The 17,206-nt window shown below is 42.1% G+C and overlaps 1 protein-coding gene across 1 annotated transcript in view; it reads left to right on the plus strand.

Annotated features, from left to right (window-relative positions):
- The window catches only part of SKAP1 (src kinase associated phosphoprotein 1), a 320,308-nt gene that overhangs the window by 275,384 nt on the left and 27,718 nt on the right, over window positions 1-17,206 (plus strand). Inside the window, exons 9-10 of the mRNA XM_056126663.1 lie at window positions 214-420; window positions 10,395-10,442. Coding sequence (XP_055982638.1) covers window positions 214-420; window positions 10,395-10,442 — 255 coding nt within the window. The remainder of the gene's footprint in view (window positions 1-213; window positions 421-10,394; window positions 10,443-17,206) is intronic.

The following is a 17,206-nucleotide window of genomic DNA, read 5'->3' on the forward strand; positions in this document are numbered from 1 at the left end:
TGGTTTAAACCTGACACAGTGCTAGTCTGGCCTTTTCTGTAGATTTCCTGCCACTGAGACCCACGTTAGAAATAACAGCACTTAACCTAGTGTTTCATTTTCTTTTGACATGTTTTATTCTCATCCCTCCACCTCTTTCTACCTCTTCCCTTTCCTGCCCTGTTCTTTTCTTTACCTCCAAACCTTCATTCTCTCTTATTTTTGCTCTGGCAGATCTGAGCTCCTTAACCATCCCATATGAAGAGGAAGAGGAGGAGGAAGAGAATGAGGAGGGACAAGAGGAAGAGATGTACGATGATATCGATGGCTTTGACTCCCCAGATTCAGGTTCCCAGGGCCGACCTGTTGTCTTTGCTGAGAGTCTGGGACAAAAAGAGTCCATGGAGGAAAAAGAAGAAGATATTTACGAAGTCTTGCCAGGTGAGGAATGTCATCTTCTGATTGTATTCCTCCAGTTTCAGATATTTTTGACCTGGTAGTGGACTAGAACTTTGCAAACTGTTAAGGCCAAATCTCTGAAGGAGAGAGTATAAGGAGAGTATAAGTATCAGTGCCACTTCAGGACTTCACTCCTTGGCTCTGTGGGCAAGATGAAAGTATCAGGACTCTCTCAGATATGCCATGCAGAGTCATTTATTATCATATCAGCAAGAGGGGCTAGAAAGATATTACAGGGGTAAGGTAATCGCCTTACATGCAGTTGACCCTGGTTTGATCCCCAGCACCACATATGGTCCCTTGAGCACTGCCAGGAATGAGCCCCGACCAACACCAGGTGTGGCCCAGAAGAAAAACCACAAAAAGCAAAATAAGAGTCAACAATACTCATGTTGTTTTTACCAGTTTTCTGAGTTTGGGGGTGAATCATCAAAACCATCCAGTTTTAATTTCTTTTTGCTTTTTGGGTCACACCCAGCGATGCACCGGGGTTACTCCTGGCTCTGCACTCAGGAGTTACTCCTGGCAGTGCTCAGGGGACCATATGGGATGCTGGGAATCGAACCCGGGTCGGCCTTATACAAGGCAAACGCCCTGTCTGCTGTACTATCGCTCCAGCCCCAAGTTTTAATTTCTTTTTCTTTACAATTGTGAGAATAATGGAAAGTTGCTTCAAAATGATAAAGAATATCCAGGGTCTATAGGAAATGATCAATGCAAGCACACATTTTCAGTAACCCACAAGAAACCCTGATAAGACAAGTCTACCATCCATGCTTTTTTTCCAAAGGCTGAGATCTGGCATCTCAAAAAAAAAAAAATGTATAGTCATCACTGCCTCTGCCTAACTTCTTCTTATAGGGAGACAGCAGCTGTTGAACAGTGGGGGTCAGACTGTAGAAAACCAAAGCCTGAGCCTTTTAATTGTGAGGTAGTTAGACCACAGGAATGCTGAATCTCCTAGTCCATTCAAAAAGATCGCTCCCGTGGAAATTTGCCAGGAGTTCAGTGCTCTGCTGAGAAATTCAAGTTAAGCCTAAATTTATAGCAATTTAAACCTCAATCCCCGATAAACCTAGGAACTAAGGTGAATTTAACACTCAGGCTCCTGAAGATAGAGATGCCAGCTGAAAAAAAAAAAAAAAAGCATTGTCAGTCAACAACTTGTATTTCTGAGGCTTCTGAAGAAAAGATTGCAACTCCATTAGCGCTGCGTTTGTCTCTCCCTGGGGTGGGGTCGCGGAGGGGTGGGGAAAGCCACGTCATCACCCAGAGAGGAGTCACAGGCTGTGGCCTCATGTCTCCTACCTGGGACCTCAGCCACCCACCCAGGAGATCCTCCTTCTCCCAGCATGTCTGGCCTTTGCCGGTCCCAACTTCCCCAGCCTTTTTGTTGTGTTTTATTATGCAAATGATATCTTGGTTGAGGTCGAGCCATTTCTTGTGTCTGAAGTTAAAAAAAAAAATGATAATTTCCTCAGCAAGTCATCGTCGTTAATGAAGTTTTACAAAAACAGATACAACCAAAGGAAAATAAAATTTCACAGGTGATAAATTTTTCCAATTTCCCTGGCAGAATTCGATAGGATTGTTAAATTAAGAGTGAAGGTGTCTGTTAGAAAGCAACGAGCAGTGATGGGTAATTTTATAGAGTGGAAAATTGAATCAAATTGCTACATTAAAACACAGCTCCTCTGAGAATCTTCCCTTTCACAGTCTGCTCCATTGCAACAGCAGGGTGCAGAAATGGCTCTAATTCACAACACTCCCTAAAAGGAGATGTACTCCCCAACTTGGCCAGAATCTTCCTAGTGAGCTCACATTCTACTCACTCCTGCCCAGGCTTGGGGAAATATCCAGGTGACACACCACTGTGGGTTCCAACTGTGGAAAAAATGGCTCTGGGAAAACCTCACTGAAACACTCAGCCTTCTTGGGAGCAAAGAAGGGCCTTTTCCTGTACCATGTTCCCTTCTCAAAGAGGCGAGGTGGAGGCACTAATGCTCAGCACTGCAAAGCAAAGGAGGGTAAAGGGGATGAGGCCTTGGCAAATAAGAACCATCATCTCACCCAGATGGTCCATGAATGTGCACTGGATTTCTCCATACTTCCTCTCCTCCCCCCACCCCTCCAAAGTCCTGCCTACACTAGTCAGCAACTTACTTTGGTCTCCAAAAGCAAAGAACAGATCTCCCCTTTCCAGGAAAGCAACTTAGCTTAGGCTCATAGTACCTGTCCCTTGGACATGAGGACCGTCACACAGTAGATTCTAATCCCTTTCTACAGCTTAGGGAAGCAGCAGCTAACTTGCTTCTGAATTTCCAAAGGATGAAGCCAGGCCCAGCCAACAGTTCTTTCCCAAAGCTTCTCCCCATCAGGTTTCTAGAGACAGCCCTTAAAGTATGAAACACTGGCTTTTATTTGCATTATAAATATTCCAGCCACAAATCTCCCACCCGCCAGCTGCCTTTCCAGTCCACTCAACTTGTTGCTTCTGAAATTGCTGTACATACCATACTATCAGCCCTAGTAAAGCTGAGAGGGAACATGAGGACTTCTAATACTGTCTCCCCTCTGCCACCAGCTCACAGGACCAACCACAGAAAGCAGCCTGGGAGAGATGGCATGGGATCACAGGTCAAAGTTCAGGCTCTCAGTCAGGATGGACAACTCTGCCACCTCGAGCTGTGAGATCTGGAGCAGGCTTGCTGGTCTCTCCCTGATTTCCACACCTGTCACATAGGGACCATAGTTGTAGATCTTAGAGGGAAGCTGTGAGAAGTCCAGAACTCATGTGTGTGCGATCTTTGGAACACAGAGTGCTCAATCAAAGCTGATTATTTACTAATTTGGTGGTGTTGAAGTAGCAAGTGGCACCTCCTGAAAGACTTGAGGGACAGCTACTTCTCTACCTCCACCCACCAAACCGGACATAGTCCAGTGGACATTGTCAACTCTGTGTAGGAAGCAGGTGATACTGTAGATCCTGAGTAGATGGAATCTGGAGCACACCTTCTGCTCAGGCCCATTTTTACAGCAAGGATGGGTGCTGGGTGGAGGGACAGCCAACAGAAACGTTGCATTGCAACTCCATCAAGAGTTGCAATTCCATTTAACATTCATTAAAGGTAAATGTGTTTTGTAGAGAATGTTTAGCACTGACGGTTCTGCTACTTTTTCCTCCTCTGGATAAGCCCTACCTAAGCCTAAGCCTTCTTGTCTCGGTGGGGAAGGCTGACTAGTAATCTCCCTTTCAGATTCTTGTTTCTATGCATTGCCTCGTAGAGAGAAAAATGCCTCTAACACATACCAAGTCTATTCAAAAGTGTTTTCTCCTCATCAGAAGAATGCATAGGCCATATAATTGAATGCACCCCATCACAATGATCACAGGTTAGGATCATTTGGTCCATGGTTAGCACTTTCCTTCCCATGGGGGAAACACAGATCACTGGAGATTTGCAACCAAGACCACTAAAGCATTGGTCCTGAGAAATATGGCTTCAAGGTTGGCATCTTGTGGGATTTCCAAGCATCCATGTAAGCATATAGGGGTTAAGATCTCATTTGCAATAGATTGAACTACAGGGAACTACCAACAAGAAGTGCTAAAGTACTGTGTGGAAAATGGGAGGCTTTTCTGAGCTCTCTCCCTCTTCCAGGAAAATGACTTCTCAGGCTAGCACAGGCTCAATTTCATAATTCAGGATTCCATAAAAGGACAACTTTTATCAGGTTTCTCTTCATCTGGGGCCCCCGGGCTGGAAGCCAGTAAGGCGCTGGAGACCATTGAAGGACTGAAACTGGGGCCTTACAGCAGTTGCAGAGGCAACAGGATCCGATTCTGTTCTCCAGAGAGATCTGAAGAGAGCAAACAGAGAGAGAGTGAGAGACAAAGAGCCCTCCCTGGGAATTTCTGTGCGCATTCCAATGCTGCCCACACTGCCCTGGAGAGTGATTATAGACCCAGAAACCAGATTGCTTTATAATAAAGCATATAACTGGTTTTTTTTTTCATTCGAATCAAATGGAAACAAGTGTGCTGTGGAATTATTTTTCCCCCTGTATAGTTGTCCAGACCCACAAGACAGAGGAACAGTGATAATTAGTAGGTCTGAGTAAAGAGGGTAGGGGGAAACAGAAACCAAAAATGCAAAGTTTACGAAGAAAGCAAATTCCAATTTCATAGAAAAGCAATTTTCCATGAGGACAATATCTTGAAGAGCCAGTGCCACCACCAGGCCCCCGTGGAGCTGATCTGTTTCTTTCTCCCACCCCTGTGGCATGCTGGACTCTGCACACTCTGTGTTAGGCCAGCACCAAGGCCAGACGCTGACCTGGAATTGAGTTCCATTCTGTTTGGTTTGAGTTTGGGGCCATACCCAGAAATATTGGGGATTACTCCTGGGGCAGGAATTGTTCCCTATGGTGCTCAGGAGAACATTCAGTTCTGTGGAACCCAGGACTCCTGCATGCTGGAACTGAGAAATTATTATTTTCAACTGTAAATCCAGTGCATTCCATGTGTTGAAATTAGCACAAACTGAGTTTACTCTATTGCATAGTGGGGCACTAGAGATGATATAGGGGTTAAGGCATTTGCCTTGCGTGGTACTGATCTCAGTTTGACCTGCGACTGACCCTGTTTTGACCCCCCCCAGCATCACATGTGGTTCCTCAAGCTCTGCCAGGAGTAATTTCTGAACACAGAGCAAGGAGTAGCCTCTGAATGCCACCAGTGTAGCCTGGTGTGTCTCTGTGTGTATGTGTGTGTATGCCACCAGTATAGCCTGGTGTGTGTGTGTGTGTGTGTGTGTGTGTGTGTGTGTGTGTGTGTGTATTGGCTTAGGGGCCACACCTAGCAATGCTCAGGGCTTACTCCTAGCTCTGCACTCAATCATACCTGACGGAATTCAGAGTACCATTTAGGGTGCCGGGTATGGAACCTGGGTCAGCTGTGTGTAAGGCAAGTGCCACACCTGCTATACTATCTTTCTCACATTTTTTAAGATAATAAAATACCCAACTAAGAATAAAATGCATTATTAGCATCTTTCCCCTTTTTCCCATGTTTGAAGATGTGCAGTAGAATCCATAGATTTATAACTTCCCCATGTGTGCTGTGGAATGCTTCCTGCTTCCACTTTTCTGCACGGTTCCTTTGCACTCAGAGTTTCTGCATATTTCTGTTGCATCTGTCACCAGAGCACCTTGACATCTGGTTGCACATGGATACGTTTGGCATTTTTCAATCTGCTTTCACTATGCTTTGCTTGGAGTAAGAGATGGCTTTCTTTCTGTTTCAGTCATTTTTTCAATCCTCTCTCTGCACAGTTTTGGCCAACAGCAGAGAGGCGCTTCAGAGAAGAGCCAGGTGTCACAGGAAGCAGCTCTCAGTGCCACTGAGGTGGATGGACTCAGTGTCCTGTTCCTTTTAGCCTTTCATTAGCGTCCCTGACAGTGTGCCAAGAATGTTGATTGAAATCAATTCTCTGGATACTGATGCTCATTTGTGAGGCCCCACGGTTCTCTTACATGTTCACACGGTTAACAGAATCTTCTTCAACTGTTTTCCCAATTGAGATGAGATATTTGGGAATCAAGTAGAGCATTTAATGTAATAAGTGGACAGTAATCTTTAGAGGTTAATTTGTTTAAAACCTATGTAAGGTTGGGGTCCCATATGCCCTGTTAGGAGCAAGGACCATTATAATCTATTACTGTTTAAAGTTGAAGTAGCACATAAATTTTAATTCTCTCTTAAATGAAGATGTATTTCAGCAGATGAAATGCTAAAATCCCTAACCATATTCTTATAAAGAAATTCAACAAGCTCTGTAATCTTAAAAAAATGCTTTTCAAATTAATAACTTTAAAAATCAGAGCCTCACCTTTAGGATTAATAAAAATGAGAAATTTTGGTCCAGAGATATAGTAAGATGTGTAAAGTACTTGCCTTGCACATAGTCTGCCTGGGTTCAATCCCCAGCATCTCATAAAGTCTTCTGAGCATCCCCCAGACATGGTCTCTGAGCACAGAGCCAGGAATAAGCCCTGAACATGATCAAGTATGGCACAAAAACCAAAACAGAAAAAAAATTGGACCATTTAACCCACCCCACCCCACCCCCCATTTTGTGAGCAAAAACTTTTTTTCCTGTTGCCCTATGATCAGTTTTCTTGACTTTGGACTCAAATAGATACCACTCTAATTTCACTGAAAGACCTGCAAGAATCTGGGTACCAATTGGGTAGCAGGCCATTTCAATCTGGGAAAAGGCAGCAGGAAGTTTTGCTCCTTACCATATGATGGTACCCCAAAACCATATTGTCCAAGGCCCAGAGGCACAAAGCTAGGCTTCTTGACTAGAGTCTGCTTCCATCCTTGCAAGAAGGACTACACTAGGCTAAATGTGGAACTGGAGCTTCCCCATTCATATCCACTGCTTAATGCCAGAGATGACTGAGCTTTCAGACCTCTGACCAAGGTTCTGCTTTCTTTCTAAGGTGATTCCACAGGCACAATAGAAATCAAGAGTATCTGGTCTGGAATTGAACTGCATAAAAACAGACTCTTCTTTTTTTTTCCTTCTATTTTTGTATCATGACTAGATTAAGTGCCTTTGCCTGAAAGGATAAAGGGACCAAGGTTTAGTTTTCATTTTTATCATTGCAAATACATTTACATTCTCCTATTTTACAAATGCAAAGAGCAGGCTAGCCACTTTCAATAATTTATTTTAAAATCAATGCTAATGAGGTTATGTCTCGTCAGTGGCCGAGTTTTACAATAAAGTCTGATTTATTTAGAAAAGATCTTTGGTGTAGCTTCCCATCTAATGGTGGTGGGAAGGAGGTGGAGTCACAGGCACGGTGACCCTCCAACTTCGGATCCAATTTGTAATTCACAGCGGAGATCTGACCCAATTTACATTGATTAGAATTGGGAGGAAGAGACATCTGCGCACAGACGGCAGAGGTAGGATAGAGCCTCTCTGCAAAAGTGCCTAAGCACAGCAAATTATTGGTCTTTGTGATGAAGTTGTTTGAGATCAGCAAAAGAGCAGCTCTCTTTCCAAATTACGGGGGTCTCTCGGAATCTGAGAATGTACCAACTGTCCTTTTAATGTTTCGATCCCATGAAATTAAACCCATGTCAGAAAAGGAATTGCTTCCCAGCTCAGGAAGGAAGTGGGCAAGTAATTGGAGACAATGTGCAAAGAATAATGTTTAATGTGATTTATTTCAGTATAATCTATTTCCAATGTTTGATTTCTCCCCTCCATTATCTCACATCTTCATTCCTCATGATGCGGGGCTGGGGGGAACTACAGGTGGCACATAGGAAATTATCTGCTGCTTAGAAACTTGTGGCAATGAGAAAAGTTGAGTCCAAGTGTTCCTTTTCCTACAGTACGTGTAGGGTAAAATTTATTTTCAAATATACATGTTTTAACCTTAATAAAGTATAACTAATTTCCCTTATGTCTCGTCAGTGGCCGAGTTTTACAATAAAGTCTGATTTATTTAGAAAAGATCTTTGGTGTAGCTTCCCATCTAATGGTGGTGGGAAGGAGGTGGAGTCACAGGCACGGTGACTCTCCAACTTCAGATCCAGTTTGTAATTCACAGTATCAACACTTTTCTTTTGGGAGGAGGAACAAGAAAATTATCTTTTTGTAGGTGAGCTCATTTGTTTCTTTCGTATCCTATCGCATTCTAGAATGTTTTTTTGCTCTTTCCTCTGTGGATTTAGAATTTACCGCCCCAGTCTAACATACCAGAACTCTTCTTAAGGTTAAGCCTTCTTAACCTCATATGAATAACAACAGGGGCTGGAGAGGTAGTACAGCAGGTAGGGCACCTGTCTTGAAAGCAGCCAACCTGGATTTGATCCCTGGAATCCCATATAGTCCCATAAGTACCACCAGGAGCGATTCCTGGGTGCACAGCCAGGAGTAACCACTGAGCATCACTAGGGGTGGCCCCCAAAAAACTTAAAAAAAAATAATGTAGCACTGCACTGTAGCACTGTCCTCCCATTGTTCATCGATTTGCTTGAGCGGGCCCAGTAACATCTCTAGTAATAACAAGAAAAATAATAGAAAAAAAATTTTAAAGGGACTGGAACTTCCCCCAAGCACCGCCAGGAGCAATTCCTGAGTGAAGAACCAGGAGTAACCCCTGTGCATCACCAGGTGTGACCCAAAAAGCAAAAATAAAATAAAATAAAATAAAATAAATAAAATAAAGGGACTGGAACTATAGTACAGCAAGTAGAGCTCTTGGTATGCACGCAGCTGGCCTGAGTTTGATCCTTGGCATCCTGTATGGTCCCTGAGCCTGCTAGGAGTGATTGCTGAGCACAAAGCCAGGAGTAAGCCCTGAGTATTGCCAGGTGTGGCCCAAAACCAAAAAATAAAGTTAAATAATTTTTTAATAAATTAAAACAATAACAGAGATTGTCCCCAAGCAATCTCCTCAAAAGTTCCTTTTAAAAAAAAAAGTTCCCTTTTAGGAGGCAAGATGGGACGTTTCCTAAATGTAAGGAAAAGAAAGGAGGCCAGGAAAAAGGGAGAATTCTATCCTCAAAATGTTACTTGTATCCCATTTATACTGTGTGTATGAGGTGTGTGGTAGTGATGGGGGGGTGGGGGTGATGAAAGGGAAAAATCACAAAATGTGTTTTTGCTCACTGACCCCCCCACACACACTTTGAAAATAGCTAAATATGATTCCTGGCACTCATGTTTTCTTTATAAAGGCCCAATTCCTATGTCATCAGGTAGCATAAAAACATGAAACTGGTTAATGTGTGTAAGAAACTCAAGGCAAAATAAAAAAGAAAGAAAAATTCTTAGACCAATCACGTTGAGGTTTTGACCATATAAACACTTGACTGGAGTTAGACAATAGCATTGACTTAGAACCCATTGTGTACCTGCAGCAATTAATTAAAAGACCATTCCAACTACCCTCAGGAGCTTACACTCAAATGAACAAGGCAGGCTGAATAACAACAGTAAAAAAAGATAACTGCAAGCCCCAAGTACTAGAAACATAAAATTATGTACATGACCAGCTTCTGCTATTGCTGAACAAAGCTTGCTACATTAAAGACTAATTAATCAGGGAGGGTCTAAACATGGCTTAGCATCTTAGCATCCTACTTACTCTCTCTCTCTCCCTCTCTCTCTCTCAACACACACACACACACACACACACACACACACACACACACACACCTTATTTTTGGATTCTTACATTGAGACAATACGTGTAAAAGAGAATCCCAGAAGGGAAAGAGAAATAGGGTTTTAGGGAAAAGATTAGGATTCTAATGATAGGCACCTAAACAATCCAGTGGAATGGAAGCTCCATCGGGACAGGGGACCCTGCCTACCAATATTCTTTGTGTTTGTTTGGTGGCCACACCTAACGATGCTAGGAAGGCTTATTCCTAGCTGTGTAAAGGGATCACTCTTTTGGTGGGCTCACATGTCCAGGACAGCAGTCGTCAGTGCTATCATCCACCCCCTGCCTATCAGTCTTATCTGTGCTGTATCTCCATTTCCCAGCATAAGGCTTTGCCTATAGAATGCAGAGATTTTGTGAATCCGTAAATAGGGAAGGTGAGATGAGATGTGACTTTTTTAAGTAGTAATTATTTAAAGAAGAAAGCATAACAATTATTTCTTTAAAGAGGAAGAAAGCATAACAAACCTCAGTGAAAGAAAACCTGTCGTGTGAAGAACATAAAACTATAATTTGTGATTTTGTAATGTAACTGATGAAAGAACATTTGAATTTGAGGAGAAAATATTACTAGACAAATTATTCTGTGGCTATCTCATGGGTCATAGGTACTTTAGAAAATAAAATATGCATATATTTGCCATTTAAGAAAAGACAATCAACTACTCTTTATTAATGCTTATTTTGCTTGTCCCCCTCAGATGAAGAGAATGATCTAGAAGATGAGAGTGGAGCTCAACAGAGAGGAGGTATGAAAGCTTTATAAATGTACAAGCACTGAGTACGATATTCAGATATTGGTAGGATATTTCTCTAGACAACAAACTGTACTGAACTGGCTAATTAAAGGGGGATTGGTGAGTCCTCCTCAAAGGCCCCAGAGGAGCTGGAAAGGAAAATACTTTTACTTTAAAAGCAGCCACCCCTTCCATTTAATTAATGTTCCCAGAACTGCCAAGATTTATCCTGGCGAGGGTAGGAAGCCAAACCAGATATTTATTTCTTCCTATCAGTATTTCTTAAATCAGTGCAGTGAAAATGGAATTGCCTCATCGCTGAGAGATCGGAGGATTGAGAATGGAAAGAATGGCAATGTCTCCTCTCGGAGAAGCCCGGAGATTGCAAGTTCAGAGGGGAATGGAAATGTGTCAGATCTGAAAAGTGAGCTTGGGGTGAAGGATAGAATTGCTTGGGGAGGCTGACTTCTGATGGCCGGATTTGATTCCAGGCACATTTGGAAATGAATATGTAACAGGTTTGTTGAATACAAAATTACATCTTATTCATCCTAGACTGTTAACCATGTTTCAGGCGGTTAGCAAGCTCATCCTTTCTAAGGTCAGATGCCCCTCGAACACTTCCTAAGTGGACCAAGGACCCATTCTGTCCTGTCACTAGAGGGATGTGTGTTATGCGTGTTGCAGGGGCACCTCAAGGATATTCATTTCATCAGAAGAGCCTGAATTGTGGCTGATTAAGAAACTGGCTTTTTTTAGAGATTCTGGAAAAGTCTAGGAGTTCTCTCTCTCTGTCTCTCTCTCTGTGTGTATGTGTGTGTGTGTGTGTCTCTCTCTGTGTCTCTCACTCTCTTTCTCTCTCCCTCTCCCTATTTCTCCCTTTCCATTTCCCTGGTCTGACTTTTTCTCTTTCTCTTTCTTTTTCCCTTCTCTTCTTTTATGCATTCAGCAAAGCCTCTTCTTGTAACTTATACTTTCTGGAAAGTAAGAATGAAAAAGAATTAGTGAAGTGGTCAGCCTCCCAAATGCCCCACTTCTCCTAGGAATAGAAAAAGATAGCAAAGATCAAATGCCAAATCAAGAAGAAAAAAGAACTGAGGCGGACGGAATGCTGGCATCTTGGTAGAGCTGCAAGTTAGTTTCTCATAACTAGCACGTGTATTAGGGTCCATTCTAAAACCTGTTTTCTGTTGGTTTCCACTTGTACAGAATACAAAACAAAAAACTGTGCTTCTCACCAACCTGTATATCTCATATGTTCTTTCTTAACCAACTTCTCATACATTGGTACTGAAAGACTTTCTGTGGATGGCTTTGATGGGATTAGCAGAAGCTACCTAGAGGCAACTCTACTTTCAGTCCCATCCACGAAGCATAATCTTTTGGCAAAAATATAAAACCCATTTTTAAATTTATCTCATTTCCTCCTTACTAACATTACTAATGTTCTTACTAACATTCTATCTGACAAGGAAGGAGGGGAGGAATTTATTTCTTAACTATTCCAACAACTATAGTTTAAGTGGGATTTTTTGTTTGTGACTTTTGTTTTGGGGTGCTAAACAAAACCGTTCTAGGGTGCTACTCCCATCTTCACACTTGGGGGATGGAAGTAACACTGTAGTACTGTCCTCCCATTGTTCATCGATTTGCTCGAGCAGGCACCAGTGACGTCTCCATTGTGAGACTTGGAGGATGGAAGTAGTCAGGGAAATGTAGTGCTGGGGATGGAACCCAGGCTCCTATATGCAGAGCAGGCATTCAGCCCCTTGGTCTGTCTCTCTAGCCCTTCAAGTAGATGTTTTAACATTCTTGTTCCAAGGACTGGAAAGATAGTACAGTGTGTAAGTTACTTGCCTTACACACAGCCAACCTGGGTTCAATCCCCAGTATCCCATCTGGTCTCCTGAGCAGAACCAGGAGTAATTCCTGAGTAAGGAGCCAGGAGTAACCAACCCCTGAGCATCTCCAGGTGTGACCCAAACACCAAAAATAAAATTCTCTTCCCTCTTTTTCCCTGCCTCTAAAATAGATATTATGAAGTGTAATGGGCTCTGAATATGCTTCTATGGTTTATACTTCCCACCACTTATAATGATGGGTGACTGATCAGAAATCAGAGGCAGTCTTTTCTCTCTCTGCAGAATCTGAGACAGGAATTTTTATTATATTTTTTTACTTATTTATTTATTGAATTTATAGAGTGCCTTTTCTCCAAAGATAAAAGGTAAAAGATAAAAAGGCACTATAGAAACAATAACAAATATGTTAACATCCAAATGGTGTCACTTAATAACAATAGAATATAGAATTCTAAGTGAAGGGCAGGCGTATAAAAGAGAGGAATCTCTAGGAAAATGTAAATTCCTATATAATAGACAAGCTTCTAAAGTTTGGTTCATCTAGATTTTTTCAGGTCTCGTGTGCATTTGAGGTGGGGGACAATCTTTTATCCTAAAAGCTATTATGACTAGCAAGGATGCCTTGAAAATACACATGCTTTTCTCTCTTCTGTTCCCTGAATGCTGTGCTTTTTCCCTGATGCAATTGCTAAGATTTTTAAATCCCAGCTAGATCTTATCAAAGGAAGGGGGAGTGGAATTCATTTCATCCTTATTGGGTGTTAATGACCCTATAAGATGTAATTTCTTTTATTTTATTCTGTTACCTAGAAAATCTATCACAGCCTTGTAGTATTGATTGTTCAATCTATAAAGAGCTTGGTTTACAGCATGACTGTTAGTAACAGGGTTATTTTAATGAGTGACTCTTCAACAACTCTGATTTTCACTAAATTCCAACCCATCGGCCTAGCTCTCTAACACTAAGTGTTTTGACTGGTGAGAGCTTATCTTCTCTCCCTCTGATGAGGTCATGTCCAGGTAACCAAAACTAAATCTCATTCTGTACTATTTGAACTAAAACCAGTAGCCATTTGCTTGGATATGCAGTGTCAAGTAAAAGGCATAATTGGAGGCACCAGTCTTGCTGAGATACCCCAAATCTCCAAGGGAAGATCTTGAAGTAAGTTGCTTATGTTCTGCAGTTGTGGACAAATTTAGTTAAAGAATAACCCACAGGGGCCAAAGAGATAAATAGTAAAGTAGGTAAGGCACTTGCAGTGCACATGGTCAACCTGGATTTGATCCCCAGCATCCCCTATAGTCAGTCACCTTAGGACCACCAGAAGTGATTCCTGAGTGCAAAGCCAGAAGTAAGCTCTAAGCATCACCAGATGTGCCCTCCCTAAAAAAAAAATTTTTTTTTAATTTTTCAAAAAAGAGTAACCCGTCTACGGCCATACCACCCTGAACGCGCCCGATCTCGTCTGATCCTGGAAAAAAGAGTAACCCACATTCAGTGATTTCTGCGGAGAAGACAAGTGGTTGCCTTTACGCATTCCACCTCTGAGGCTCTCTCTCTGAAACTTTAGTGAGATATTATACATCAGACAGAAGGGGTAGGAGGTGGTTCAACAGACGGTGCTCATGATTTGCATGCTGGAGCCTCAGAGATTGTTCGCAAGCACTACTAGGTATGAACCCCTCCTCCAAAATAAGAAAAAGAAAATACAGAGGGAAGTCACATATATATTTATTTCCAAGGTTTGTACTATGAAGCTCATTGGTTGTTTATAGTAGAGGGGGAAGGTTAGGAGCCGCACCTGGAGGTGCTCAGAGGCTACCTCCTACTCATGCTGAGATTGAACCTGAGCCCGCTGTATGCAAATTATGCACCCCAGCCCTCCAGCCATAACTTTTGAAACCTATTTCCCAAGACCAACCATGAATTGATCATTACCCAGCTAGAATTTTGACCCAGTTTTGACGTTGACCACAGCCAGCCGGGGGTTGATCCCTAATATCCTATATGGCCCCCCAAGCCTACCAGGAATGATTCCTGAGTGCAGAGCCAGGGGTATCCGCTGAGCACCGCTGTGTGTTCCCCCTTCACATACCCAGGAGAAGGAAGAAGAAGGGGGAGGAGGAGGAGGAGGAGGAGGAGGAGGAGGAGGAGGAGGAGGAGGAGGAGTCCCCACTTCAAGATGATACTTAAAACATTATGAACCTTCATCATTGAAAACTCAAGAATATAATGCTGTGCGAACTATCAGTACTGTGCACTTGCTCTTCCTGTTCTGTGGCCAATGGAGCTTGGTATATTTTTTCATTCCTTTCCTTCTGAATTAGTTAAATGGTATTACTGAGTCTGCTTTAATGGACTGAGCATGGTGGCTGTTGCTGGCCTGTCCTACAGAACATTTCTCCTTTGAACAGGCCACTATTTCGTCCTTCTTTATCACTGCTCACCAAGGTATGCTCTAGCAAGGGCTAGCTTTATCTGCCTTCTCATTTCCTCTCTTTCCCATGATTTGTTAAATTGCTGTGCCCAGCACCAGGCCTCCTTGGCACAGCCCTTTGACTCATGAAAGAAATATAAATAACAAGTTGACCTATGTTTAGGCTCTTTCTCTTTAGTCTCTTTTCCTTGAATCCTGCAACTACTCTCCTCTCCCAAACAAAAGCTCCAAGTGAAGGATGAACTCTGGAAGGAAGGCAGTCAGGTTCTGTTGTTCCTTCTTGGGAGAAGGCTGAAAGGTGTCCAGGTTCTTTTGCCTTAGAACTTTCCACATCACAGCAGCTCGTTTTCAAGTATTAACTCTGCCCACAGTAACAGCAATTTGACCTCAGTTACAGGAGAAATGTCTTTCACTGGTTATAAAGAACTTAGTGTGGAATGACAAATGCTTGGCAATAAATACCTAGAAAAAAGAGAAAAATAACATTTTTTAACTCGATCTGTTGCTGTTCTCCCTGTGACATTTTGTTTGCTTGAAGCTTAGCTTCTCACACATAGGATAAAGAAAATAAGACACTGTCTTTTTTTCTCTCTCTAGAAAAAGTCCTTCTCAGCTCTACTAGCAATTTAAATGCAGTGATCATACCCATTAGCTTCTCTATCATTGTAATTGTTGTTAATTGTTATAACTGTTTTAGTTATTAGTGGTGTCATTATTGCTCTAGGTCCTCTGTCTGTTTTATGCTGAATATATTAGTGCTTTGCTTTTGAATTACCAGGCTTTATTTAGTGCAGAGTTACTTTTTTTTTTTTCGGAGAGACATTGAGAAATGCTGGCATTAAGCTTTATTCTTTTGTTTTTCATTCCAAATGGACAGACTGGAAAAAAAATAATTAGATGGAATAATGTCCTCAAAATGAGAATGAGGATGTTTTGAATTAATTAAATGGTCAGGATGCTGCACCATTTCTGAACTCAGACTGCTGCCAGAGAAATGGAAAGCTAAAGAACCTCAAGCCACCCCACAAAAGCAATCCTCCTTCAGGCCCCCAAAATATCAGACTCCTCATGGTTATAAAATGAGCTGGGCAAGTTGAGGGGACTGGCCTCCAGACCTTGAAGTTCTTCCTGGGAACATATTTTGGAAATGGAACCCACCTCCACCTTCCCCTCTCCCCTTCTAAGTCTTTAAATCACATCCACTGTCACTCAGATTTTTATTACAATCTAAAACTCCAAGGAAGCTTCTCCTGACCCCTCACAGAGAAACCACTGTTCTACACAACCCTCTCCTGTGTAAGCACACCACACTCCAAGTGTCTGTGGACTGCCTGGTACACAGTGCCTCCCCAGCTGGCTGGTAACCCTTCCCCATAGGCCATGTGTGGGTGCTCAGGGCTAAGCACAATCACTCCAGTCCACTGAGCTAACTCCCTGGCCTCTAATTTTGTTTGTTCTTGAAAGGCTTTTGTTTTCCTCCTAGTTTTCTGCTTTCCCTGTGAACTATTGTGTCTGTGCATATGTATGTAAATATACGCATATATATTTGGTACCACGGATTTAATTGGGGATCTTATACATATGGAGCATTCACTCTACAACTGAGCTGTATCCCTAGCTCCATTGTACTTTTGAATGAGTCTTTTTTTGGGGGGTCTACATCCAAGATGTCTTATATACCCAATATCCAATCACTCTTACATATATTCCAAAATATATTCTTTATTTTAGGAGCTATCCCAGATTATGTACTTGGAAAATAGTTCCTCCAGTGACAATCTGCTAGGTCAGAAAAAAAAGCCAAGTTAACTTTGCTAGTGTCCTACATTAGTAAGCACTTAGTCATGTTTTTAAAGTATTTTTAGGGGGCTGTAGATGGTATAGCAGTTAGGATATATGCCTAACTTGTGCCTGACCTAGGTTTGCTTGCTGGAACTATAGTATCCACCAAGCATCTCCATTTGCAGCCCTGATATCTCTAGTGCTACAGATCCAAATGGCTCATAGCCTCAGACCTTTGCACTGAGCCAAGAGTCTGGTCAGTCAGGAATTGTGAATAGGACTCCTCCCCCTGCAGACCTGCACCACTTAGAAGGGTTCCCAAAAAGAAATAGAAACATTTTAATAAAATTATTTTCTCTATCCTGTGTAAATATTGAAGAATATTGCTATCATGACCGATGAGTAGATAAAGATGTGTATGCATAATGGAATACTACTCAGCTCTAAGAAAAGATAAAATCCACAATAACATGAATGGTATTGGAAGATGTCGACTAAGTGAAATAAGTTAGAAAGTAAAAGGAAAATACCATATAATCTCATATGTGAGATATAAAAATTTTAATTAAAAAAAAAAACTTGGACCTGACCAATCAAAAGCTAACCCTTGAATTCAGAACTCAAATGAGGTTGTTCAGAGAGAGGCATCGCAGCCACACACAGTCACAAAGGGTAGAGGGGTCCAATAGATAGC

This window comes from Sorex fumeus, unplaced genomic scaffold (genome assembly GCF_029834395.1).
Source record: "Sorex fumeus unplaced genomic scaffold, SorFum_2.1 ptg000063l, whole genome shotgun sequence".
Lineage (NCBI taxonomy): Eukaryota > Metazoa > Chordata > Mammalia > Eulipotyphla > Soricidae > Sorex > Sorex fumeus.